The 24,143-nt window shown below is 37.3% G+C and overlaps 3 protein-coding genes across 4 annotated transcripts; 2 read left to right on the forward strand and 1 right to left on the reverse strand.

The window, feature by feature from the left end:
- Positions 1 to 468: 468 nt before the first annotated feature.
- On the forward strand, positions 469 to 15,471 carry LOC114530602. 2 transcript variants are annotated; one of them, XM_028552191.1, is made up of 41 exons: positions 469 to 851; positions 1,894 to 1,992; positions 2,671 to 2,738; positions 2,834 to 2,944; positions 3,128 to 3,203; positions 4,020 to 4,090; positions 4,166 to 4,291; positions 4,628 to 4,825; positions 5,257 to 5,346; positions 5,445 to 5,561; positions 5,928 to 5,996; positions 6,082 to 6,257; positions 6,498 to 6,606; positions 6,881 to 6,949; positions 7,152 to 7,226; positions 7,365 to 7,445; positions 7,627 to 7,685; positions 7,777 to 7,873; positions 7,974 to 8,100; positions 8,387 to 8,442; positions 8,630 to 8,784; positions 8,992 to 9,144; positions 9,365 to 9,413; positions 9,612 to 9,736; positions 10,009 to 10,083; positions 10,216 to 10,276; positions 10,383 to 10,415; positions 10,484 to 10,756; positions 10,840 to 10,864; positions 11,150 to 11,262; positions 11,376 to 11,441; positions 11,596 to 11,703; positions 11,932 to 12,039; positions 12,251 to 12,379; positions 12,525 to 12,626; positions 12,789 to 12,855; positions 12,948 to 13,029; positions 13,164 to 13,361; positions 13,613 to 13,679; positions 13,880 to 13,986; positions 14,380 to 15,471. In XM_028552191.1, exons 1-41 carry the CDS (start codon positions 725 to 727, stop codon positions 15,098 to 15,100), a joined length of 4,818 nt encoding a protein of 1,605 aa, XP_028407992.1. In that variant the 5' UTR covers positions 469 to 724; the 3' UTR covers positions 15,101 to 15,471. The 2 variants fall into 2 exon arrangements, with proteins under 2 accessions (XP_028407992.1, XP_028407993.1); XM_028552192.1 differs by lacking the exons at positions 469 to 851; positions 1,894 to 1,992; positions 2,671 to 2,738; ... (2 more) ...; positions 4,020 to 4,090; positions 4,166 to 4,291 and adding an exon at positions 4,310 to 4,384 and having other exon boundaries at positions 14,380 to 15,470.
- A 499-nt stretch (positions 15,472 to 15,970) lies between these two features.
- On the forward strand, positions 15,971 to 18,567 carry LOC114530588 (uncharacterized protein C1orf194 homolog). Its single transcript, XM_028552170.1, has 5 exons — positions 15,971 to 16,133; positions 17,032 to 17,151; positions 17,344 to 17,459; positions 17,581 to 17,699; positions 18,257 to 18,567. The coding sequence occupies exons 1-5, from the start codon at positions 16,062 to 16,064 to the stop codon at positions 18,325 to 18,327; spliced, it is 498 nt and encodes a 165-aa protein (XP_028407971.1). The 5' UTR covers positions 15,971 to 16,061; the 3' UTR covers positions 18,328 to 18,567.
- Positions 18,568 to 19,722: 1,155 nt separating this feature from the next.
- LOC114530632 lies at positions 19,723 to 22,301 on the reverse strand. The gene is made up of 2 exons (XM_028552225.1): positions 22,209 to 22,301; positions 19,723 to 21,342 (listed from the first exon to the last, which is right to left on the reverse strand). The coding sequence occupies exon 2, from the start codon at positions 21,336 to 21,338 to the stop codon at positions 20,382 to 20,384; it is 957 nt and encodes a 318-aa protein (XP_028408026.1). The 5' UTR covers positions 21,339 to 21,342; positions 22,209 to 22,301; the 3' UTR covers positions 19,723 to 20,381.
- Positions 22,302 to 24,143: the final 1,842 nt, after the last annotated feature.

The raw sequence follows: 24,143 nt of genomic DNA on the forward strand, positions 1-24,143 counted from the left end.
CCACTCAGCTAGGTTGGGATGGATGTTTTCCTATTGCTGCAAATTTTGATGACACTGAGCAGTCTGAGCTAAATGTATGAAGTTCGTACGTGAAATATTTAACGAACGTGACCAAACATTACCGGCATGCATCAAGTCCCTATTCTGTGCTTTAAGTCTGGTTCCCATTTAGTCGTGATTAGCGTGAGCAAGTGATTTACTCATTGATGTAAATTTGTCTTTCTGTATTCAAATCGGTCGTCATCTACCACCATGACATAATCACAATAATTATGACTATTAAAATAAAAACCAGGCTTCACCCCTATTTCTAACAATTTTAATCTCGTAAACTCTCTCTTGTCCATAATGGTCCATTCCTTTCTACCTGACATTTTTCATTAAAATGAAATACACTTAAATATGAAACTAGGTACTATGTTACCATGCGTGCGCTCCCCCCTGAACAACAAAAGTGTGGCACAGACTCACAGTGGCACTGGCACTGTAGCCTGTAGGTCGAATCATACAGTTTTTTGACTTTTGATGACTGATAGTTTTCGAGTAAAATGCTTTCTATTCTCTCTTTTTATCACTTATGGTGCTCCAAAAAAAGTTAATAACAAACCTGTGCTTATGTATCGACTTTTAGCGAATGGCAAATTGATAGTATTTACATTTTATACACTGGTGTAGCTTGATAATTGCTTCTTTATACCATGTGACATCACGGTTACATGTAGTTATGGACGGAACTAGAAAGCAAAAGGAATCAGGGACGATTATACCAGATATGCGTCTGAAAGAATGCGAGTTGTTCGAGCTAGTACATGTCGTTCGCGTACGTCCTGTTTTGAAGGAAAGTTGCATAGGTATTTAATGTTTTACGAAATAACTTAAATTAAAATATGTAGTAGCTGGAGCATATATATATTTTTATTATCGGCTGTAGGTGTGGGTATTGTAGGTCTTAGCATTAACGATAAAACTTAATCACCAATAACACAAAATACCAAACCCAACAGAAAGAAAATGTCTAGGCCCAGGAATCACACTACCAGCCTGTTTACATGGTACTGTTGAACCTTTGCAATCTGCTCCACCTGCTAATGTTTAGTGGTCAAAGATATATTGAATTAAAGAATTATCAAAAAGTTACAACATTATAGAGAGAGTTTGGAAACTTTCAACAAAGTCAGGCAAAACATTGAAAGAACAGCTTATACAATAATAGCAATTAAGTAATTAATATTGTAATGTTACAACTATAGCTATAGGAATTTAGACCATTAGCAAGAATTGTGTGGAAAGGGTGATTACCCTAAGGACAAAAAAGGCTTAGTTATTGTTAAGAAACATGATTCTACAAAAACATGATGCTTCCCTTTCGCTTGGAAGGGAAATCTGTCTTCCTTGCCTTCATGTTGTTCCATCATTCATGACTATTTTGGATGAGCTTATTTAAATTTAAGGAATTTCCTTGCCCTTCCAGACCATGCTTCTGTCTCCAAATTTTAGTTAGCATGGCATCTTCATGCCGATATGTGGTGACAAAAGCATGGAGTTAACCAATGGAGTCGGAGAGGGGTGAGGGGTCTTTAAATTGAAGATAGGTACTTTGGGAAAAATATCATCTGCCTTCTCCTGACCTCCTTCACCTAGGCCCTATGTATGCTTATCAGCCACTTCTCTGTGCCAGAGTTTGGTAGTTGTTAATGCTTCTTGATTCAATGTTAGATTCACAGTTCTTTGATATATATATATATATATATATATATATATATATATATATATATATGTATATATATATATATATATATATATATATATATATATATATATATATATATAAGCACCCTGGTTGAACTTGCTATGTGTGTATATAGTGGCAACCTAATGAATTAATTTATCTAGATCGGGATAGAACTACTTATGTGAGGCTGTGGAGCTGTTTTGAAGACTCGGAAAGGTGCTTGTTGATTTTGTTGTGTCGTAATAAGAGCAACAAGAAAGGTTAGAATGAACTGATCAAAATGCATTCAAATAAATAAAAAGATAAAATTATTTGGGGACATATTAGACGTACAGAAAAGTCTACAATGCCGCTACGCGCAAGTTTTCTAAAATGTCGGACAATTTTACACGTGAAGTTGTAAACGATAGACAAGAGAAAAAAAAAATGGAACAACGGTGTGAACTAACTACAGAATTACAGAAACTCTGTTTAGAATTCACTTTAGAACTTACTTTTCTTTACTTTAGAACTTTACTTTAGAACTTTACTTTAGAACTTTGAATTTCAAACTTCCGCTAACTAATTGAATAAATTTGACCGTCGGTTTCATTGTAGTTATTTTATAAAGCAAACACTAAATGGTTTCCGTGCAGGATAGCCGGTAGCGTGATGCACTTGGGATATTGCTCGACTTTAGAAAAGCGTAAAAAAACACTCGCCGAAGTCTCTTGCTATAATAAGTATCCCTATTCAGTATTGTTAAATATCCTGGCCTTGGAAAATAAAATCGTTCAAATTTTCACAGCAAAAAATAAAAACGTAAAAAAGGATGAAAAAGAGAGGGTGGGGAGAAACCGGGGGATAAGAATTTTTTTACACAACGAAGGGATAATTCTTTCCCCATTCTTTTGAACGCCTTAAAATCAGGCATGACTTAATTTCATATTTTTTTAAAGAAACGTTTCTTGTTCGTCATTATCAACTTTACGAAAAAGCAATCTTGAAGGAAATTCCTTGGTTTCAGGTAATGTCAAACAGTCCTTAAATTGGGTCCGTCCCATTGTAAAACTCGACCAAAATTTTTTTTATTAAAATAGTAAATTTGATTTTAATAAATAGAGTCCAGTTAGATCCATCCGGTGTCTGTCTCTTGATCCATCTGGTTCGTGGCTGTTATGTTCATGTGAAGACAAATATCTTTATCTCCTTCCAGTCCTCGCTCTTATACTGGTAAGAATATTTCTCAAAGGAAATGCATTCATTGGGCTATAATATGTAGATCAGTGACCCATCTAGCCAACTCAGTGAACTCAATGTGAACTAGAATGATAACTCGGATGCCAACTGCATGTTTGAAGGGTCGAATTCATAATCTAACCGCAATATTAATTTTCATATTCTCCACGTTTGTAGGGACCGGAAGAAGTGGACTGTCCACCTCACTGGCAAAACAATGATCTTACTAAATTTCCACCTCACGAGAGGAAAGGTGCTGAAATAATTTAAGCATAGAAATATTTCTAAGTAGTTTAACACGAAACCGACAAGGAAAGCAGCTTGTTTGAAGTTGTTTCTTGTAGTTGGGCGCTAGATAAACTGCATCCCCCCACGCAGGCATAAAAATGGCGTGTTCTTGTTCGCACTCTGCCCTTGCGAAAGGTTAATGTGTCCTAGTAAATAGAAAGCCGGGATGTACTTCTGAAAATGGAAGTAAAGAAAACAGTAAACAAGCCTGACAATAAACCGACATAGACATTGTGTGGTACGAAGATGTGTGTGTCCAGCAAATTTTTTGCCCGAAAGCCTGTCCTGAATTAAAGAATTCTTGTTATCTTATCCAGGGCCGTAGCTAGAAGCTTAATTGGGGGGGGGGGGGTGTATATTCATAAATTCATCTTATGCCCGACTGATTTCTTTTGTACGCTATTTCTTCCGGTAAATAAACATGAGTATATGAATATACACCCCCCCAATTAAGCGGTCTAGCTACGGCCCTGATCTTATCAAATGTTAGGAAATTTATCGCGAAGTTAATTATATCTGCTAATGCTACAAATGAATCGAAGGAAAATATGAATTTCATTCACCCCAAAGTGTCTTAGATGTAGTAGAAAAATGAACCTGAAGATATAATACAGTTTTTTAATATCAGGCACCTTTTTGAAATTTATTTTGAAATGCCAAATATTCCCGAGCCTCTGCCTCCCGAATATGTCCTCATAATTCTTATCTAATCCCTCATTATCCCTGCCCTCACGAATATGAAAAATCAAACTCAAATCAATCATGCTTTCCTTACAAACAGGAGTTGTGACAAGTATGGTTTGGTGGGAACAATCACTGATAAACACGCATATTTGTATACTGGGCACTGAAGTAAGTTAGGTTGTTAGTTAAAATGAGGACGCCACCACAATTTTGGCGCTCTGATTGTACTTTTTTCTTTGGTAGTTGGGCGAAATCGTGTTTGTGGATCTTCACAAGTTTGGTCAAATTATATTTCAAACCAGTGTTGAGGGTGCAGTGAAGACGTTAAGCATCGTACAGGATAGAGTTCATGGCACTTGCTATTTATTGGCGAGTATCTATTTCTCACTTCTAAGGCCTTCACCCATGCAGTATCCGATATCGTCAGTTACATGTTGCCATCCGAGTTGATAAAATTTGTAGGTACTACAAGATTGTAAGGATTTTAAAGCGTACTAATGGATTCACCAAACATTTGATAGCATTTAACGTTGTACCAGGGTACATACTTCAACGGCAAGATCTCCTATCGAGCAAATCCGCCACAGTATAAACGCTGCCCTTTAGAACCACTAACCTAAACTCTAGCATTCGTGGAATTCATCTTAAACTTGAATGTCGTTATATTAAAATAAAAAGGAACAAAATTGTAATTGTTTCCACCAGATCCAGACGTGTGAGAAAACATGGAAGTTACTATTGGAAAGTTACTCTCTTCAAATACCTTCAAGACATGACACTGTTTTTATGCCAGAAGGTGGACTGGGATACGAAATGCTTCATGAACAATCTATACCGTTACATTCCTTGCTGGTATCACAACAGGACAGCTCGTCATTTCAGATGGAACAGATACGCTATCAGGTTGGTTGTCGGTTCGAGCCCGAAATATTCTAACAAAGGCGTTCTGTCTATGGGCTCGCGGTCATATGAAATGACATTGTTAACAGAGACAGTGGCGAAAACAGCAACAATGACATTGGTGATTCTCTGGTCACACACATGACGCTGCATGCTATTCTATTTTGTTACATGCAAAATATGAAGCCTGAAGAAACAGCAATGTCACCAGAAAATCACCCACATTGGCATAAGTAACAACAACACCAGGCGTAGTGGCAACAATAGGAACAATAAAGGCAACAATAATTATGACAACAATAATAACCACAATAACAGCAATAACGACGATAGCAACAGCAACCAGTGAAGTCTACAAAAATACTAACACACAGCAGCAAAATTGACGGCATTATTATTAAAAATGAAATAGGTATCGAATTGATTTTATCTAGAACGAGAATGAGAACGTTCAACTGTCAATTCAATACGCCAGGAACCAGTTTTTCCTTGCCTTGCTCAATTCTTCCAACAAAATATACAAGGTAATTCATTACAGACATTTGAATGCGAAATCGATTGACCTAAGGGAATTACAGGTTAAATTACTATTCTTTCAATGTTTTGTTTGTCTCTTTGTCAGGTGTTTGATGTTGATCGCGAGAACGTACCAATGTTTGTCTATGATTTAAACGAACTCACAAGAGAGGTTTTATTGACTGATAGATTGTTGTTTACTGTCTGTGGAAACGAGGAACAGGTATTATACTTGATGTTTGATGTACTAAATGTGTCTTTAGAGCACTATACAATGAAATGATTGCTAACTGCCGTACTTGGAGAGAAGATCAACTTTAGTCTTCAGCTCTTCTATGAAACCATTCTATTCCAGAATGTAGACAGGCAGACGTTAAATAAAAAAGGCCACAAGATGTGACGAAGATAGCCAAAAATGTTGTTAAGCAAAACATATTAGGGTTTCACCACATTTTAATTTTCGACATTAACACGAAAAGGCTCTTACGACCTTTGCGCTCTCCCAGTTGGGCTGCCTCTCACGGACACGAGTTTAGTTCTTCATCATTTAAATGTGATTTTGTTAACTGACTGATTGCATTTCTTGCAGACTCATATTAACATTCTTTCCAGTCAATTGGCTGAGACCGGATTACCTGGCACGAATGCCAAAACAAAGGTACTGTCTATATACTACTTTTTGAACGAATCAAGTCTTGCTGAAATTCAGACATTACCATCCTAATATCATAATTTATCCGCAGGCGTCAAGTTGTATTCAGGCATTCACGCTCCCCCCTGGCGAGACAGTGCTGGCTATTTATCGTCTAACGACTTACGCCATATTGGCGAAAACAAAGCATGCCGTCCACCCGCAATCACACCCGGTTGATGGGTGCCTTGTTATCACTACAGCTGCTGTATATGAGATCAGACCAAGGTCAGGAAGGAAAACCTAAAATTTAAAATTTTGTTGCCACAAATCTTTGTGACACCAAATGTTCCATAAAATCGTAGTGTACTTCTTTTTTCAATTTTTTTAATTGGTCTAATTTACCTAGTCTGCATTGTTTCACTGAAAATTTGCAGTTTCAGCAGTATTTAAAACAAACAGTGCGGTGTGTCAAATAACTACAGGATAAATTCACTTCGTTCGCAAACTTGGTTTCTTTCATACTAGGGTATCGCCTGAAGAACTATTTATTGAACTGGCTGTGAATAATGTTGATACCGTCGCTGCTGATAGATTGGCCATTATCACAGGATTGGACGTCAATACATTATATGAGGTACAATAGTGTACACTGGGTGTGAATATTACGTCATCTAATAATTTACACTCCAAAGATAATACATCGTTCGCGTTTGTTTGTTTGGATCTGGGCACGAGTTTCTAAAACAAACGTGATTCTCATTGGTCACTGACAGTCGGCGATAGCTGTCGTCGGTTGAAGTGTTTGTTATTTGAATAAATTTTTTTCGTCACCGAGCACCAAAAATACATCGCCGACTGTCGAAGATCGATAAGAATCAGGCTTTAATATCATTCGTTTCATTCTCTAGCAAGCTGGAGACATTGCAATGGATGCCGGACAACTTCAGCATGCGCTGGAACTTTACCAAGCTTCTAAGGTAAAAATATCCGAGGTCGCTCTCTTAACAATATCACAAAGTTCGGACTATTCGGATATGGGTAACGTCTTATTGTGCATAAGCGCACAGCTTCCATCCCACCACAACTGACGTCTATATGGCTATCTGAAAGATTTTAATCCTGGGCATTATACAATGTTCCGGTTCCTTTATACCTTAGCAGTTCAAATATTTTTTGCAGTCTCGGCACAGTCGTAGAGTAAAGAAATTTGCTCAACATGCTGGAATGGCTGACGTTATTACGTATATACAAGAGGCGAGTTATGAAACTATTGGGATTTTTGTGAAAAACACACAATGATATGAGTACATTCCAAATTTTATCCAACATACACGTAGATATTGCTATGACAACGGTTTACATTAATTGTTCAAATGCACTGATCGCGTTTAGATTCTCGAGAAACCTGCTGACGTTTCCTCTGGTGATAGAAAACAACTGGCAAATATGGCTATGAAGTGTTTTGTTCAGCAGGTCTGTAATTTGCATATAACTGTTTAAAAACGTAATAATTCAATACTGAATGTATAAAATGCCATCATTTATCAATATTCTGTGATATTTCCCAACTTATGCCTTCCATTTTTGTAAACTTTAAAGAAGGCAAATTTACAATAGTTGCTGGATGATCTAACTCTAGTTGGGCATATTTTAGATCCTTGCAAAAGACTCGGACGATAGCGAAGAGATGGTTAAGCTTAGAGAAAAGTTTTGGTAGGAAAATTTGTTACCCACTAGTCTAACAAATTCTTGTAACTGAGATGTATTTTGAATATTAATGAAATTATAATTCCTTCTTTTGTAGTCAGTTCATCAACGACAACTTCGACTATGACGAATACAGCGCACTGGACCTGCTTGCATCTTTTGGACTGGAAGAGTATTTGTTCCAGGTTGCTAAGGTCTGTGAGTACACTCACGGTCTCACTGTACATATACAAACCATAGCTGGGAAATTTAGTTTACTTTGTTTACTCATCTCATTCTTAAAATCTTGCTTAGGCACGTGGGTTAGTGAAACAAGGTCTTGAGGTCCTTGCGGAAAAAGGGCATTTTCATCTCAAGAAGTCGACTCAAGAGTTTCTCATTGCCAAGGGATTTGCTGACATAGTATGTCAAAGTTGTAATGGTGAGATGCTAACATCAGTTAGTGGGTTCCAAAAGTACGAGTATTTTTCCTACCGAATTCACTAGAAAGTCACCTGAGGTTTAAAATAACCCTGTAATGAATTTTATCAGATTGTACATAAAAATCTGCATGAAAATCTAATGTGTATACAGCAAAGAAAGACAGGCATATTGACTGCATGGACTGGTATATACTGTACAGTAATAAATATTACCAGTCATTTCTTTCCTGCAAGTTTGGAAACAATTTCTGTTGTCAACAGTCTCTTTTTTGCCATTTCCTTCAGGTGCTTTTTTACGATGTATGTCCCCTGAGGATGCAATCCAACTTTTATTGGCCAAGGTATTTATTTAGGATCCCAGTACCGGTCAGCTCCGGTATTCTTAGCACTTTCTTTCGTTGTCTCTGACGTGATAAAGTCGCCAACATTTTCTTAGGGATAGGGTTCCCCCAAAGGAAGCTTTTTCTTCGCCTCCCTCAATTTAAAAATTGTCCCATGGTTCGTCATAAAGCTGTTTGTCCTTTATAGCCTGAATCGATTCTTCCTCACCTGAACTATGTGAAGTCATTGCTGCCTGTTCTTAATGAGTCCACGTTGTTACGCATTGCCAGGCTCTTCGATCCTTCCAGACCTGCAGCAAAGACTTTGCTCATGAAATTCTCTAATACTCCGAGAAGACAAAGGTTTGTGAAAGTCGATAAATGCATTATTTGGTTCCCATGAAGAAAGAGCTTGGCGTCTCTATTTGAACAAAGATCTATCTAATATGAATCATGTATAAATAGACTTATATATAGGGTTAGTCTAGTTTGGGTTGACTCCGTATATCTGTACAGCAATTGCCAGTGAACTTGATGGTATGAACGCAAATATCTCTGTGTTCTTTGAAGGGTTCATTCCGGTGCATCTCTAACATCACTGGACAGCTATCTTAGTTTCACTCGTGAAACAAACAGCTCAGCAATTTCGGATCTACTGGAGCTATTCCTTGCAACACTTGTGGTCTTGAACTCAAAAAGACACTTCAACACTTTCCCTGACTTGTAAGTATATTTTCCCAGTTGTTACCATGGACCTTTATGAAAAGTTGGAACGTTGACGTAGTCCTGCGAACTAGACGTGTTTCTGATTGGCTTTCTGAACTGGGTGCATTGGCCAATCAGAGGCATGCATTCTCTGTCTGCAAATGAAGTTTATTAAGTAAGGTCTGTAGCAAGAAATAGGTCATGCATCATTTTCTTGACAAATAATTTTTTATTTTAGATTATTAATTGCTGACAACTGTGAAGAAAAGACGAAATCAAAACAACTGGTCAGTGTTTGCACATAGCTTACTATTGCATAGCTAAATGTACTCAGTTTGACTGACTATTTTAGATATATTTATATCAACCGATAAATATATTATTAAGAAGGATGCATCTTTACATGGTTTTATTGTTGCCGTATCTTAAGGATAGCTGCAGTTAGCCTGAACTAAAATTCGCCTGTTTTCGTTTTTAATGAACAGGAAGAGAGCATTTTACGAGGCGGTGTTCTTCCCGAATATGTGACGTTATCTTGTGGTCAGGAGCATTCGGCACTTGTAACAGACACTGGTGATGTTTACACTTGGGGAAAATCATGTAATGGAAGGTAGGCTGTCGAGAAAATTCGGAACCTTCCCATTCATGCACATCTAACATTACATGCATACTGGTGTACTCGTGACATTTCATCTTGACCAGTTCCAGTTGTTCGTTGCAGGAACTGCAAATTTGTGGGTTAAATGTTTTCGTACAACAGGGCTGCATGGTCGGAGACACTAAGTAGAGCAACCATTGGTCAGGATGCACATGTAAATACACGCTATATATAAATAGTGAATAGATATGTCTTTATTAGATATTTACTATTTCCTTTACCAGGCTAGGTCATGGAGATCTGATTGAAGAAGAAGGCAAATCGGCTCCTTTTCGTGTTGAGCTTCTACACATTCAAAAGTATATTTACAATTATTTTCTTTTAATTAATTTTAATCAAGTCATGTCAAGTGTCCTGTTTAAGACCCTGGATTTGACTCCTTAGGTTAAATCATGGTGTGAAAGTTTGAAAAGTTATTTAATTCCTTTCAGAATCAAAGTGCGATCTGTTGCTTGTGGAAGGGAGCACACCTTAGCCTTGACTAAACAAGGAGTAAGTTTACTTCTAACGATCAAGCTATCTAAAAAACGAACACGCAATTAATCGATTATAAACTGGATTTGCTAAAAAATGTTGTTATGTTTTTATTTCGGGCTAGGTTTATGCGTGGGGTTCGTCAGATTATGGCCAGGTTAGTACAGTTTTCAAACTTGTGCCCAGTGATGAAATTCATTAAAAAATCGATGGGAATCCTTTTAGCTCGGTTTAGGCAACACCAACAAACAGACCCGTCCAGTGTTCGTCACAGAGCTTGCAGACAAAGATTGCATCGCACTTACGTGTGGCTACTACCATTCCTTGGCGTTGTCCGCTGACCGCGGTGTGTGGTCCTGGGGCTGGGGTGTTCATGGTCAATTGGGATTTGGCAATGTGGAAGATTATCTTGTTCCAGTACGAGTTTCGTCGTTAGATCGCTGTAGTGTCATACGGCTGGCTGCTGGGTATTCACACACTGCTATCCTCACGTCTGAGGTAAGTGGATATCAAGGATTTGTAAACTGCGGACTATAATGTTCGTACAATACTCAATTATATAAATATAATTTTTCTTCTAGGGAAAGGTGTATACCTTCGGTGGAGGTACGTTCTAAAACATTTTGCATTGATTACGTCTAAATCTATGCTATCATCACATTAACCTTGGTGCCAGTTATAGTTGCATGTATATCATTAGGTTATGTTCACAAACGGAGTTTGAATACAAAGAACCGAATAAATACAATGATGTACTTTTACTGCTAATTTGCCATACAGCCAATCGAGGGGTATACTCTGTATGCTCTAGTTTATGTTTAGGGGGGTGGTTGTGGATTGAGTGTAGTTGCTATATTTGGCATAATATTGTTTATCTTTGTGACAATATAGGTGTGTTTGGTCAGCTTGGATTGGGGCCAGTGAAGAAACAGTCGAAACCTAAACTGGTTGAAGGAATCGCTCATGAAAAAGTGCAGTTACTGTGCTGTGGTTCGTTTGAAACGGTAAGTTTGATTAAAAAAATAATCAGCGGACGCCAGTTTGGGTCATGTTTCGTAGGAAACTATTTTTTTTCAGTCCTTAATGTCTTACTTCATCCTTTTGTGATTTTGTTTAGATGGTGGTCACTTTAGATCGAAAATTTTACAAGTGGGGAAGAAATGCACAATTGATACGGCAAGCAGTGAGTGATTCCAAAAAAATTTCCAAATTATGTCTCGCTTGCCTGCGAGCGCATAAGAAGATAAAAAAATTCCTGGCGCGATTTTATCATTTTTTAGATTAGCTCCTTGACCAACGGCAAGTGACGATTATTTTCTATCAAACAATTTTTTTAGAAAGACTACTTTCAAAAAATGGACAACAGGAATGTTCAACGAAAGGAATTAACGCATCAACTTGTTCCTGTAGAAGTTCAAATGAAAATATTCTCCCCGATTGTCCAGGTATTTCGATAATGTTGTCGTTGATGTTTCATCGGCGATTTTGTCCTTCTAGCGTATGTTATTGTGTGAATTGTATACGCAGTTGTATAAGCTGGGCGAAGTAAAGTAACCTACTCTGTTAAATTTACTTAATAGCATACACCAAGAGAAGAAAAACCACGTCAAAAATCGCCCGTGTAGCCGGGGCTTTATTGTAAGAACGTGATACAACATTTACGTATTATCTAGATATGTTGCGGCAATAACCACGCAATATTTCTCACGGAAAGTGGTAATGTTTACACGATGGGACAGAATGATCACGGACAACTGGGATTAGGCAACAAAACTGAACGCGTAAGTTTTTTAGATTTATGATTTTACACTTCCACAACCTATAAAATATATAACCTTCTTCAAACTTATTAACGACAGTGATTAATAAGGAAATTGATGATGCGTTTGCCACATGGAAGCATGGCCTTAAAAACAGCCTTAATAGTTGCAAGTTGCAAGGCAGATTGCAACGTGTAAGAGGGCCTTTAGTAACGTCCTTTTGTTATTTCAGACAAGTCCAGTGCTCGTTCAAGAGTTACTAACTCACGAAGTGATTTCTGTTGGAGCTGGAGCAGCACATTGTGTGACTGTCACCGCACAAGGACAAACATTTGTCTGGGGAAGAGGGGATAGTGGACAGGTTTGGCCATTTCAATCTATTTTGCTAGGAGTAAATGATTTCTAGAGACTTGATTGCTGCGTCCTATTGTATCGACCGGTACAGGCTCCGCTAGGTGTCGCATTTGTGACCAATTTAACGATTTACGTTCCGTGTTCTCTACTAGCTTGGTTTAGAAATTCCAAAATTGAAGGATATTACCATACCAACATCGTTGAAGAACATTCCAATCAGTAAACTATCGGATAAATGGAACAATTCAGCTGAAGTACGAGAACTTCTGCAGCACAATCAAAACAGTATTTTAATACTTACTGCATGCATGGGATAGCTCTCTGTATATTTATTTCTTTCTCCCGACCCTCCTCTTCCCTCATACGTTTTTGATATTTGGACTCAATGACCACCCATATTTATTTTTTTTTTAAAGTCATTGGAAGATTCCAAATTAGGTGAACTTGAATTCGAAAAAGACCTGTCAGAGTTATCTTCTATTGGTAGGTTTTCTTTTGTAAGTAACAAAGTATGCCATGTTGCATACAGAGTTTGAAATGTATTACTGTGTAATATAACTGTTATTTTACATTAGGCACCATTCCCTACAGCCGCGAGTCTTTGGCGACAGCGCTGTATCAATTGTGGGGTTTTTATAATGATGGGGATATTTTGAGGTATATCTGAAACGTTAAACCGAGTTTTCTTGAATTAGTGTTTATGATAATTTAAATGCATTATGCATGACGTATTCAATTTATCTATTTTCAATCTCTGAGTAATCAAATGTTATCTATTCTGCTTATTTTAGACATTGCAATGATTCCAATGACACATTTTCGTCCTCTGTGATTTACAAAATACAAGAGAATTGGGCTATATTCCTCAGCTATCGTCTAAAGTCTTTATCTAATTGGTTTGGCACGATGAAGGCTAGGGGTCTGGTTAAAACTGACGTTCTCAATGAGCTAGAAAAACTGACTGTAACTGTCATCGCTGATGCTGTTAGGTAAGAGCTGTAAGCCACACATTCTAAAACATGCATTATTTGCTTATAAAAGCAACTGCCGTCAATATTTATAATATGGGGATAAATCAGTGGAATAAAAATGGACGTCAATATCTATCATCGCAAAAAAAAATATATCTTCACTCCAGAAATACATGGTGTGGAGTCAGGTCACTTAACTCTTTCAATCTTACAAGTCCAGAAATGTTATTGTACGCGACAAACAAATATTGTAGATTACTTCGTTTTAGGAATTTATCAAACACTTGCTCAGAGGATTATTTTCCAATTCAACAAGCTGTGTTACTTGTCAATGAGGTAATTTATATTTGATTTAGGTACATATTTGGTCATCTTATATTCAGTAAAATCTACCCGAAATGATGTACAACTAACAACTATGTACTTGTTCTACACAATTTTAACGCAATCATAAATCTAACTGATCCATAATATCGCGAATTAAAATGGCTCTTTGGGTACCGTACTTTTGCCACATAAAGAAATATTTTTCCTAGATTTTACGGTTTTGGAAAGATGATATTTTCGATCAATCAGTACTAGAATCATTGTTGGATTCACACATGGATTTTCTGGCGTGCCCTATTTCTCTTTTGGTTCTAAGGTGAGTTGTGAAAATCTAATGTTTAGATTTAATCTTAAGGCCCTGTTACACGGTGCAATTTTTCTTGCAACTTGCAATGCAATTATACTTTTGAGAGATGCATATTTGGGGACAACGAAACTTTTGTTTATTACACTTCATGCACTTTTCTTCTGCCAGACTCTTTACTAATTTACATCTCTTAGAAGTAGAATTGCAATGCAAGTTGCAAGAAAAATTGCACCGTGTAACGGGGCCTTTACCTGCTGTAATTCATGGTTAGTTTTTTAGATATAGTGCATTAATTATACATAATATGTATCCCGTATTGTGTACAAGAGCTTGTATAATTACCCATGCAAATCTAGTGTTTTTAGACACGTAGTTTTAACAAAGCAATCCTTTTGGTTGTAGAGATAATTCAATACGCGAAAGACAATGCAATAAAGCAATCGGTGAAAAGGATGAGAATCGATATTCATATCTACGGCGGGAGTTTAGTCCTGGGTTTCTATTTCGTGTCACTGAAGCTACCGTGGAACAGTTGAGGACAGAATGCCCACGGCGAAATATATTTAGCAAAGATTTGGATTTGCTCCTGACAACAAGGACTATGGGTAGCACTCCTCCTCGATATACGTCATTCATGCCACAGGAACCCCCAGACACATCCGAGGTCGCATTGCAAGAGCAGAACCGAAAATCGGGCAAAATTACGCAAGAAAAACTTTGGCAGGAAATTATAGATAATTTCAAACGCAATCTAGAAAAAATGACCACTATTTCGCTGTCTTCTACTGCAGGATCGACGCTTGTTGCGGCATCTTTGAATTTAGAACAACAGAGCGAAGCCACGCGTGTGCCACGAGGTAGCGTGGTCGTGTTCACGTGCGAACATAGTTTTGCTTCTGCGCATTTCATGGACCTGATCCTGCCTGAGTTTGAGCAACGGATGAGCGAGCTGCCTAAAGCACTGCCTCAGTTAACCGAGCATCTTGTATTGAAATATCATCAGCGCAGTGAACTGTACCCGACCAGTTGTCCTGTGTGTGTTTATAATTTCATACGTGAAGATCAGATCAAGGATAAGAAATTTTCAGCTAAAGGAAAACCACCTCAACCTTGGGATATTTAGAATTACACAATCATCTTTAATTCATTACGTCAGCCACATGTTAGAAATAAAAATTTAAACGTAAGAAACCCGCCGAAAAAGCCTCGCAAATTTTTGTTGCAGGAAGAAATGCACAAAGGTTTTGCCACAATTACGGCAACACAATGCACTTTGAGACCATTAGTCATTACTTGTGGTGTGATATGCTTTCCTCACATAAGGCGGCGATGTATTGTCGTTGGCCAGTGGCGAAGAAAGTTTATTGAACGTTTAGATTTCGGACAAGAACGGAAAGAAAGACGGCTAATAATATAATGAAATTCATTATAGCAAAGAAAATAATTGAATAATTTAAATTGCGACCTGTTTACAACGATTCATAGCATAATTTCACGTGCTGTTTCACTTGCTAACATTGGGGTAGAAGTTTCTTTGCAATATTTCGTGTAAAGTTGTTTGTTTTAACCATCTTTGACTTTGTGGAGGTTGACGTTGCCCTCTTTAATCTTGACTTACGGGCTTGGGAAATGCTTTGTGAAACGTTCAGAAAAGGCTACAAAAGCAGGTTCGACTGAAAGGAATCACAAAATTAAATTCTAAACAAGGAAACTAAGGGGTCAGAAATATCTACTACTTCCATGATTACGGTCTAAGATGTACGTTTGCCGCAATTCGACTCGCAAAGGTGAACAACTATTTCAGCATTGCGTTGCAAAGTATGTTGCACACATCTTCAAGGAAATGAAAAGTGTGGGGACACGAAGTTTAGTCACTGAGCAATATTTTCATCATTTCTTGAATTCGAAATAGGACGTGTTTGAGCGCGACCGTTCAGTTCGCTACAGGTCAGTTTGCGTGACGTCATGATATTTGCAGCCATAGCAACCAGAAACAACAAGCGGGTGCATGAAAACAGTGGTGCAGAGATTCCGGCAAGTTATTGTGATTCTATCCTCCCAAAACTTGCACGAAATTCGCAAGGATGCCACGAAATCCGTACCCATTTCCTCGCTTAGAAAATGACGACAATTTTGTAAAAGAAAATCAAAAACAGGTGAGTTTATTATTAAAATCAAAATAGGATATTGTCAATCAACGATTTTCGAACGATAAATTTGTGCCAATTAGTAAATTAGAACGTTTTTTGGAACTAATTTGCCACTATAATTTTGCCAATATATAGAAGTCAAACTGTGAATAACTATTTTAGAATAAACGAAGTTTTGCATAATTCCAATTAGTCTTGATATTATCTTCACTTTATCCCCCTGCTATCAATAAACAATCTATAATCCTTAAACCTTTTCATTATAATTAGCACAACGTTAGTTCACCCAATGATCCTTCATGCTTTCTGTTTATATATATGTCAGGCAGCCTAAATTTTGTGTTCTGTGAGTGAGATGACTTACATTGTTGTAGCCATAGCAACTGGATAATGATAAGCCTGGGGCTGGTTGTTCAAAGCCCAATTAGAGTTAACCTTGGGATAAATTTTAACCTGCTGTATTTGTTTCTGTGTTTTTGATGGCTGTTCTGTTCACGACTTTGGAAAATGAAATCTCTAAAACGTATACAACTCGGTGGTAAAGTTTGATTGCATGTAGCGAACTTGCTTTTGAACAACTTTGGAAAATGAAATCTCTATAATTAAACCAGGGAAAACCTATCCAACTAGGTGGTAAAGTTTAATTTGTAGCGAACCTGCTCTTGAACAACTTGCTCTAGGCTTCTAGCCCTATAACCATGGGGTTGAAAATATCCTAGCTCATTACTGGTATAGTCTTTTGATAAGTGTATAAAAGATTATTTTTTGTGATATTTAGCCTATGATGTTGGTGTAGTATGTTGATGCAGTTGCTAGTCATTACATATGTACCTTAGTACCCTTGAAACAGCTTATATAATGCCATATAAAAATGAGATACATATTGTTACACTATTTATATCAGGCTTGCAAGCACTCTATGAAATTTAATGAGAAGACAAATGGTCAAGATCAATGGAATCGTTTGTTTAGGACTGAGACATTGTCCAGTAAACGGCGTGAAGTCTTGCACTTTGATCCACAGGTAACCCTAATATATGAATGTGCCATTTTAACATTAAATGAAAAATAAACCTACATGCACATTGTACAGCTGATTGCAAAGAGACATTACTAAAGAATTAATAATATGTGCAGAAACTCAAGAATGGAGTATATATCTTGTAGTTTTGGATTATGTGAAGGAATTTAAAATTTTTCTCCACTAATCATCCAGGCACCCAATGATAGTCTTGATTTTGTGATAAAATCAACATACAATCATCATGGCGAGTTCCTTAGTTCAAAAGCAGAAACTCTTGTCCAACCTGAAACGAAAAATTTTGCGCACGGGTAAGTAATAAAACGAGATTTTCGTTTTGCGAAGTACTGGCAGTATGTTTTTGTCTTTTTACTGTCAATCAGGCATCACGACAAAAACTGTAAATGATACCGAGAATATATTCGTTTTTAGACGTATATTGAAAAATCGACCTCCGCCAGCCGGACCAAAGATAGATTTAAACAAACTTCCGCTGTTAATCTCTTCCTCAAGCAAAAAAGAAAGTGTACATTCAGTTACTGGAGCAATTGGTAGGAAATTTAAGTGAATGAATATTTAACATCGATGAATTTGATGCACTATACACTATAGCCGTATAGGCTAGCTAAATAGTTTACTAAACATTAACAATAAAACTTTATCATCCTGATAAGAAAGATCGGTAAATGACACTGAACTCATCTAAAACGTGGGAGGAACATGCAGCCTGTCTGTGACGTACTGCAGTGACTCTCGCGTTGGATGCCGTAAAAAAAACTGACGAATCTTTTTAAATCAGGATGAACTATATATGCCGTATAATTAACTGGTCTGTTATTCTCGCAATAAAATTCTCCAAAATTAATAATGAAAGCTACCCTGAAAGCTTCTAAACCCGGCCCCTTAAATGTATGTATGTCAAGAAAAACTTGCCCGTTTTTCTACTTTTTCAGTATTGCATGTATGTATACAAGTCATGCATGCATGCAAATAAACTAAGGGAAATGATTGCTCGACGCTCGTCCGTAGGCGTAGGCGACTAGGCGTACTCGTAGGGGCAAAATTCAACAGTTGATTTTATTTCTTGTTTCGTCATTTATAATTACAGAAAGTCATCACAGCGCAGCAACAAACCGTGGATACTCAAGAAAACACGATGGTGGATTCTACGCTTGTTGAGAAATCATACGAACAATCAATGATATCATACTGAAATTCTCTTGGCAAAGACCGTGCTTATATAAATATAAGTCCAATTATATTTTTCGAATTCCACGCGGCAACAACACGATCGAGGGATATTATAGTCGATGATTTGCTATTTTTTAACTCAACATTTTTTTGCATCCAGTGATGTATGTCTATATGACTATATAAATTTGTATATCAATTATTATATTAATATGGTTTGCATGTCGATTTTGCACCTGTATTAATATGTACCGATTGCTGCCGCAGGGAGGAGCCTGATTCACAAATGGGTGTGCAAAAATCAAAATTTCCCTTCGGCGTATAGCATGACGGTAATAGTGGCAGGGGGGATCCGGGGTTGAACATATTTTATATCGGGGGGGGGGTTTATTTAACTCTCAAGCTCGCTGCAAAGATTTTCATCCGGCAAAGAAAATGCTTTTTGGTTGATTTTAATTATAGTGAGGGCCATAGCTGGAAGGCGCATCACCCGGCAATTTATTTGCAGTAAATTTTAATTTATTCGTTTTATAGTAGCTTTCGACGATCCAGCGAGACATAAGGCCAGCTTTACACATAAGCGTTGCGTGTCTGCGAAGACATACCCGGGTGTATTTTTGCGGAGCGATAGATAACGTTATACATGCAGATATACGCAGCTTTTCTTGCTAATTTTCTTCGCATTTATTTTGAATTTTGTTCGTTCACTTCGCATTAGGGTCAGGAAGGTCAGTGTTGTACGCCCATTCGATAACCAGCCCACTAACAATAGATTGATTACATTGCCCGCCTCGTTTCCAAGCTATTGTTTTGTGTGCACTCAAGCAATTTTGGGAAGTGTCTAAGGAACACGTCATGGAGCGCTTCAAACTAGAGGAACTTATGAATTTTGGGCAATATGCTTAAGAACTTTATGTCAAAATGTTTTGCAAAAAGAAATTGTTTTAAACATTAAACGGCCTGAGTATAAGTATTCATACATACAGTCAAGTGGCGGTGTTCAAAACAAATATCATGCACATGACTGTCCTAAGCCCTGGGCAAACTAGTAAACATTGTTGCGGTCTTGCAGAAACATTGATTCGTAATGTTTCCCCAAATGTTACCCTGTTTGCCCACCCATGGAAACATTGTTACAGAAGTAAAATGTTTCCTATCAAATTCAGAAACTAACAGAAAATGTTTCTTAATTGCGGTTTTTCTTGCGGAAACATAATGTTTCCTGGTGTTTTCCCAACTTGGAAAACACTGAGAAACATTGGCGGGAAACAATGTTTAATGTTTTAGGTAAAGAGAAATTACGCAGCTTCCTTTCGTGTTTCTTCTCATATTTTTCGCATAGCTTTTACAATATTCACGCACTTTGGTTTGATATACTTTAATGTGAAAACGAACTTAAAATGTGTTGTATTAATTTTGTTGTAACTAATGCAGCTTACATGGATTTACAGCTTCCTTATATATAATACACGGCTAAAAACTCTAAGTCTGCTGTATACATTTATCAGCATGTAACAATATTGTTCAATGTTGATAACAACTCTGAATAACGTTGTAACTCAGCACAACATTGTTCCATCCTGCATGTTCATATCAATATTGCATCAACCTGATCGTTTTAGGCGCGTAGATCTAGACAAGTGCGTGGATGCTAGCTGAACTTTGAGCATGACGTCAACAATCAACATTATAGGGAGCATATACTAATAACAAGTGTTGTTTAACGATTAAAAGACTACGGGCTAACCTAAGAGATAAGTTTATATCTAAACTCTAAAGGACCTCTCAACAGAAATAAGATATTAACTTTATATTGTTTTTTTATATTATTAATATGGGTAATATATATATGCATGCTTTCTTTAATATTCTTTGTACTCATTTGTTCCATTTAACCTCGGTCTTAACAAAATGCTCAGCTGTGCCTGCTTTTTTAAATGATAAAACGTTTCTTTTCCTATAAAACTACCAAATTGCCAAAATAATTATTAATGTGGCTAAACACAGCAACCACCTTGTTCCATCGTCCCCAGCTTTAAAGTTTAGTATGGTATCTTGCCTGTTTTTAAACTTATTTCTAATTTATTTGCCAGGCAGCGAAGTTCTCTTCCATGTTGAGATTCTTCTTTGGTGGCACAGTGATTTTGATACATGTTGTATCCTTCCCACAGAGTAGTGATGATTCCAAGCGCCATGGTCACGGTTCCAGCAACTTTCAAGGCTGTTTTTGTACCTGTTTTTGCTCCATTCTTTATTAGTTGTGTTGCCGAAACTTTTGCTCCTTCTTCTGTAGCTTCCGTAGCAATTTTTTTTGTTGCACGTCCTGCCACTTCTTCAACAACCTCCTTAACAGTAGTCTTGATGGGCCTTGCAATAGCATATCGGATGCATACCACTGCCACACCTGATAATATCGGGAATCCTCCATGCGAAATAATTTTGATCACTGATGGAATCCGATTTATCATTTCCTTCAAAATATTGCTATTCAGTCCAACGGCATCAAGACCATCAGCAGCTGCATGCATTTCACGAGCAACTTGTGCTGGTTCGAGTACACTTCCATCACGTACACTGCGCCTATGAAGGATCTCCTCAAACATTTCCGATACTTCTCTCTCATCTTCGCGCAAAACAGCCGAAATCCTTTTGTTCAAGTTTTCAAGCTCCATTCCACGATCCCACACATTTTTTATTGACCAGAAACCACCTGCAATCGAAGCCCCTCCTGATGTAAGCGAAAGTCCGGTTAGCAAAGCCGGTGCTGCAAGGCCACCTGTAGGCAGTGTTAGAACACCTCCTATCACTGCCGCAACTCCTCCAATTGCCCCAGTGCCATTGGCTTTCCTGTCTCTTCCAGCATAGCTCTGGTAAATTACATCGGCTGTATAAGCTTTATCTCTGAGTTTTCTAATTGTACGCTCACGTATACTTTTCAAAGGTTCTGGAATCTCAACTTGCGCACGACTATTATTAACTCCTTTATTCGCTCCACTCATTGTTCTGCGGAAATTGAAAAGGACGTATTGCATTTACTAAGAGTATTTTTTCCTTTAATGCCATTTAACCTAAACCGTTGCAAGTTGCACAACATTTTCCCGTCAAAAATCAAAATTACTGGTGGCCGTGCGGGTTTAGATGAATAGGACGAACTGTTATCCTATTGAATGTTAGTCAACGAATTACAATTGTAAAATAATTGACATAAAAGTTTTTCTTTTGTTAAGACAGCTTTTTTGGAATAAAATTCATCTTTCCCTCTCAGAAATCTAAAAATTGGTATGCTACACCTTCAAATCTCAAAGATCAGTGTTGAAAAAGGATCATAGAATGACACCATAGACATTAGCAATAGGCATTGTATATAGTTCTATCCATGCAGTCGTAATGTCTTGAACTCATGAATGATAATGACGGGAATTCGTAATAATATTATATTGTATAAACGTCGAAGAGAATGTGTCGTAAATATTCACTCGAATTCCCCCGTAGCTATATGCCTATATCTTAGAGTTAGAATAACATATATAGTCACACAATCCTTTATGTAAGCGTTTAATTATAAACTTGACTTAATCTCAGTACTACATAGTCGTGGTCGTGAACTCACTTAAATCGTAATTTTTTTACTTTCTCCTGTCTCTTATATCTCTTTTTTATCAGTCTCAGTCTCTCAACACACAAACGACTATTTCATCGTTTTGATGATAACGAGTTTGTTGTCGGTAATTTATATAAGTTTGTTGACGGTTGTTGTCGGTTGCTGTTCGGTAATTAGTAGGACTCTACATCTCGTGAAATCAAATCTTCGACTTCGTGCTTTAATGCTAGGTAGAAAGAACTGAAAGATCGACAAGTACCAAACGTACCTTCAGTAAATGTTGATCCAGATATATGGAATATGGCTACTATGGTAAATTGAAGTAAACTTGCATTCGTTTTTTCCAAATTTTACATCTATCGTCGTGGCGATTTCTCCGAAAGCTGTCATATGACACATAAAAAAAACATAAATTTGAACTGCATAATTTATAAACTGAAGCGTGTCCTGCCAGCATTAATAATCCACACCCGTAATGGGCGGTGCTTCGTGCACCGCCTGCATCGCCCGTCTTAGAACCCTATCTATATACTACTGTTATTTATATTATGGGTAAAATTTAAAATTTTTTTAAGTGCCAGTAGATTTTGAATATAAACAAAACATAATACTCTTTATCAAAAACAAAGCTAAAGACAGAGTGAGACCCAAGGACCGTAGCTAGAAGCTTACTTGGAGGGGGAGTATAAACAAACCGTATGTGTTTTAACTCCACTATCATAAACTATATATGCAGCAATTTTGCTAAATTACAAACGTTCCGCGTAAAACTCGTGAAGTTTTCGCAAGAATTAAACTGGTTAAAACCGGCGTTTCACAACTGATGCGTTTTCGGCACACGCAGTTGTCGCATAGCACGTGAATACTAGTTTTGTACAGAAAAAAACGGGTTCAAAAGTGAAATTGAATGTCTATAATTATATCCGTATTACTTCATGTATGTACTTTATGCCGGCCTAGACTTGTAGTTCAATGTTCGGAGCGTATTTTCTACTCCTAAAGTGTCTTATCTTGCTGCATATAGTGATTCTTTTGCTTCCCAGGAAAGCATGTCACTTTTACTAGGCTTAATTCATATGCCCGTGAATTTTTCGTGAATTGTCCATGTATAATGATCAATGTTTTATTGTCATATTGGCTGACCGTTGGCGTTCGAAATTGGATAAATAAAACGATAACAAACAAGTTTGTTTTCGTGTCAATCTAGATTTTACTTTTGTGTATACCGCAGATGTTATACACTATAAAGTTGTATTTCTAATGTCTACTTTAACAAATCCTCAGTCAGACCATATTGAACCGTTTGATTTATGTTATTTATAACTTCTGTGTCTAATCCTTTTATTCTTTATTTTCTGCAATAACATCGCGTATATAGCTAATCCTAAAGAATTAAAGTCTTGTTGTAGAAGTTTCCTGTATAACAGCCTTCAAAGCTTCGATCTTCTGGAGTAAAAGCATGCATGCATTGTTTCTTTCGACAAAATTTTCCCAGTTCCTTCTGGAGACGGAATATTAGAGTATAATGCTGCATGTGTCCTCATCTATAGGGTAGCTCATCAAATCATCAATATGCAGCTTTTTATAAATACTTGTTTTCCTATCCTCAACGTAACTCATCTTTGCCTTTTGACTCATCTGGAAGAACCATTTCTTCATCAGCTTCTTCAGCTATTGATTCTTCATGTCGTCATGCATGAACATGATTGTTGACATTACCTGCCGGTTTAAATAAAGGAATAGAATATCAATACGTTTTTTTAAATAACATATTCTGCCAACACTGCATGCACATGCAGAGCGCTTAACAATCGTTGTCTCTCCGACTCCGAGTTTTTTGCCCAACGGGGGAACAAGGTAGTTAGAGCCTGTTTTTATTGAGCGAGTTATCCCGGCTAGGCGCAATCTCGAAACCAGAGCCCGCGATCTTCTCCTGATGGATTCGAGATTGGGCTATAGGCGGGATGACTCGCTGCATATAAACAGGATTCCCCGCGCTCAAAAGTCGAAAGACGGCATGAATTTTGCGTTATTCTCTTCACTCAGATTAATAAGAACACAGACGAGTTAAAGTTCACGCCTGTTTCAAATTCCAAAACGCTGCAGTTTTTTTATTTCTAAGTAGCTAATGCAAAAAGTTGGAAGATATGTATTTTTTTGTAGCTATATAGTTATTGCGTTTTAGCCTTTTACAGAGAAAAAA

The sequence above is a fragment of the Dendronephthya gigantea genome, unplaced genomic scaffold (genome assembly GCF_004324835.1).
Source record: "Dendronephthya gigantea isolate DGI-Jeju-01 unplaced genomic scaffold, DenGig_1.0 000064F, whole genome shotgun sequence".
NCBI classification, from domain to species: Eukaryota; Metazoa; Cnidaria; class Anthozoa; order Malacalcyonacea; family Nephtheidae; genus Dendronephthya; species Dendronephthya gigantea.

Coding starts and splice junctions, on each gene's coding strand:
- LOC114530602 (XM_028552191.1), top strand. CDS start 725: ATGGACGGAACTAGAAAGCAAAAGGAATCAGGGACGATTATACCAGAT. Junction 8,101..8,386: donor AGTATGTCAAAGTTGTAATG/GTGAGATGCTAA, acceptor CATTTCCTTCAG/GTGCTTTTTTACGATGTATG. Junction 12,040..12,250: donor TAGGCAACAAAACTGAACGC/GTAAGTTTTTTA, acceptor TTGTTATTTCAG/ACAAGTCCAGTGCTCGTTCA.
- LOC114530588 (XM_028552170.1), top strand. CDS start 16,062: ATGCCACGAAATCCGTACCCATTTCCTCGCTTAGAAAATGACGACAAT. Junction 16,134..17,031: donor TAAAAGAAAATCAAAAACAG/GTGAGTTTATTA, acceptor TATTTATATCAG/GCTTGCAAGCACTCTATGAA. Junction 17,460..17,580: donor ACGAAAAATTTTGCGCACGG/GTAAGTAATAAA, acceptor ATTCGTTTTTAG/ACGTATATTGAAAAATCGAC.
- LOC114530632 (XM_028552225.1), bottom strand. CDS start 21,338: ATGAGTGGAGCGAATAAAGGAGTTAATAATAGTCGTGCGCAAGTTGAG.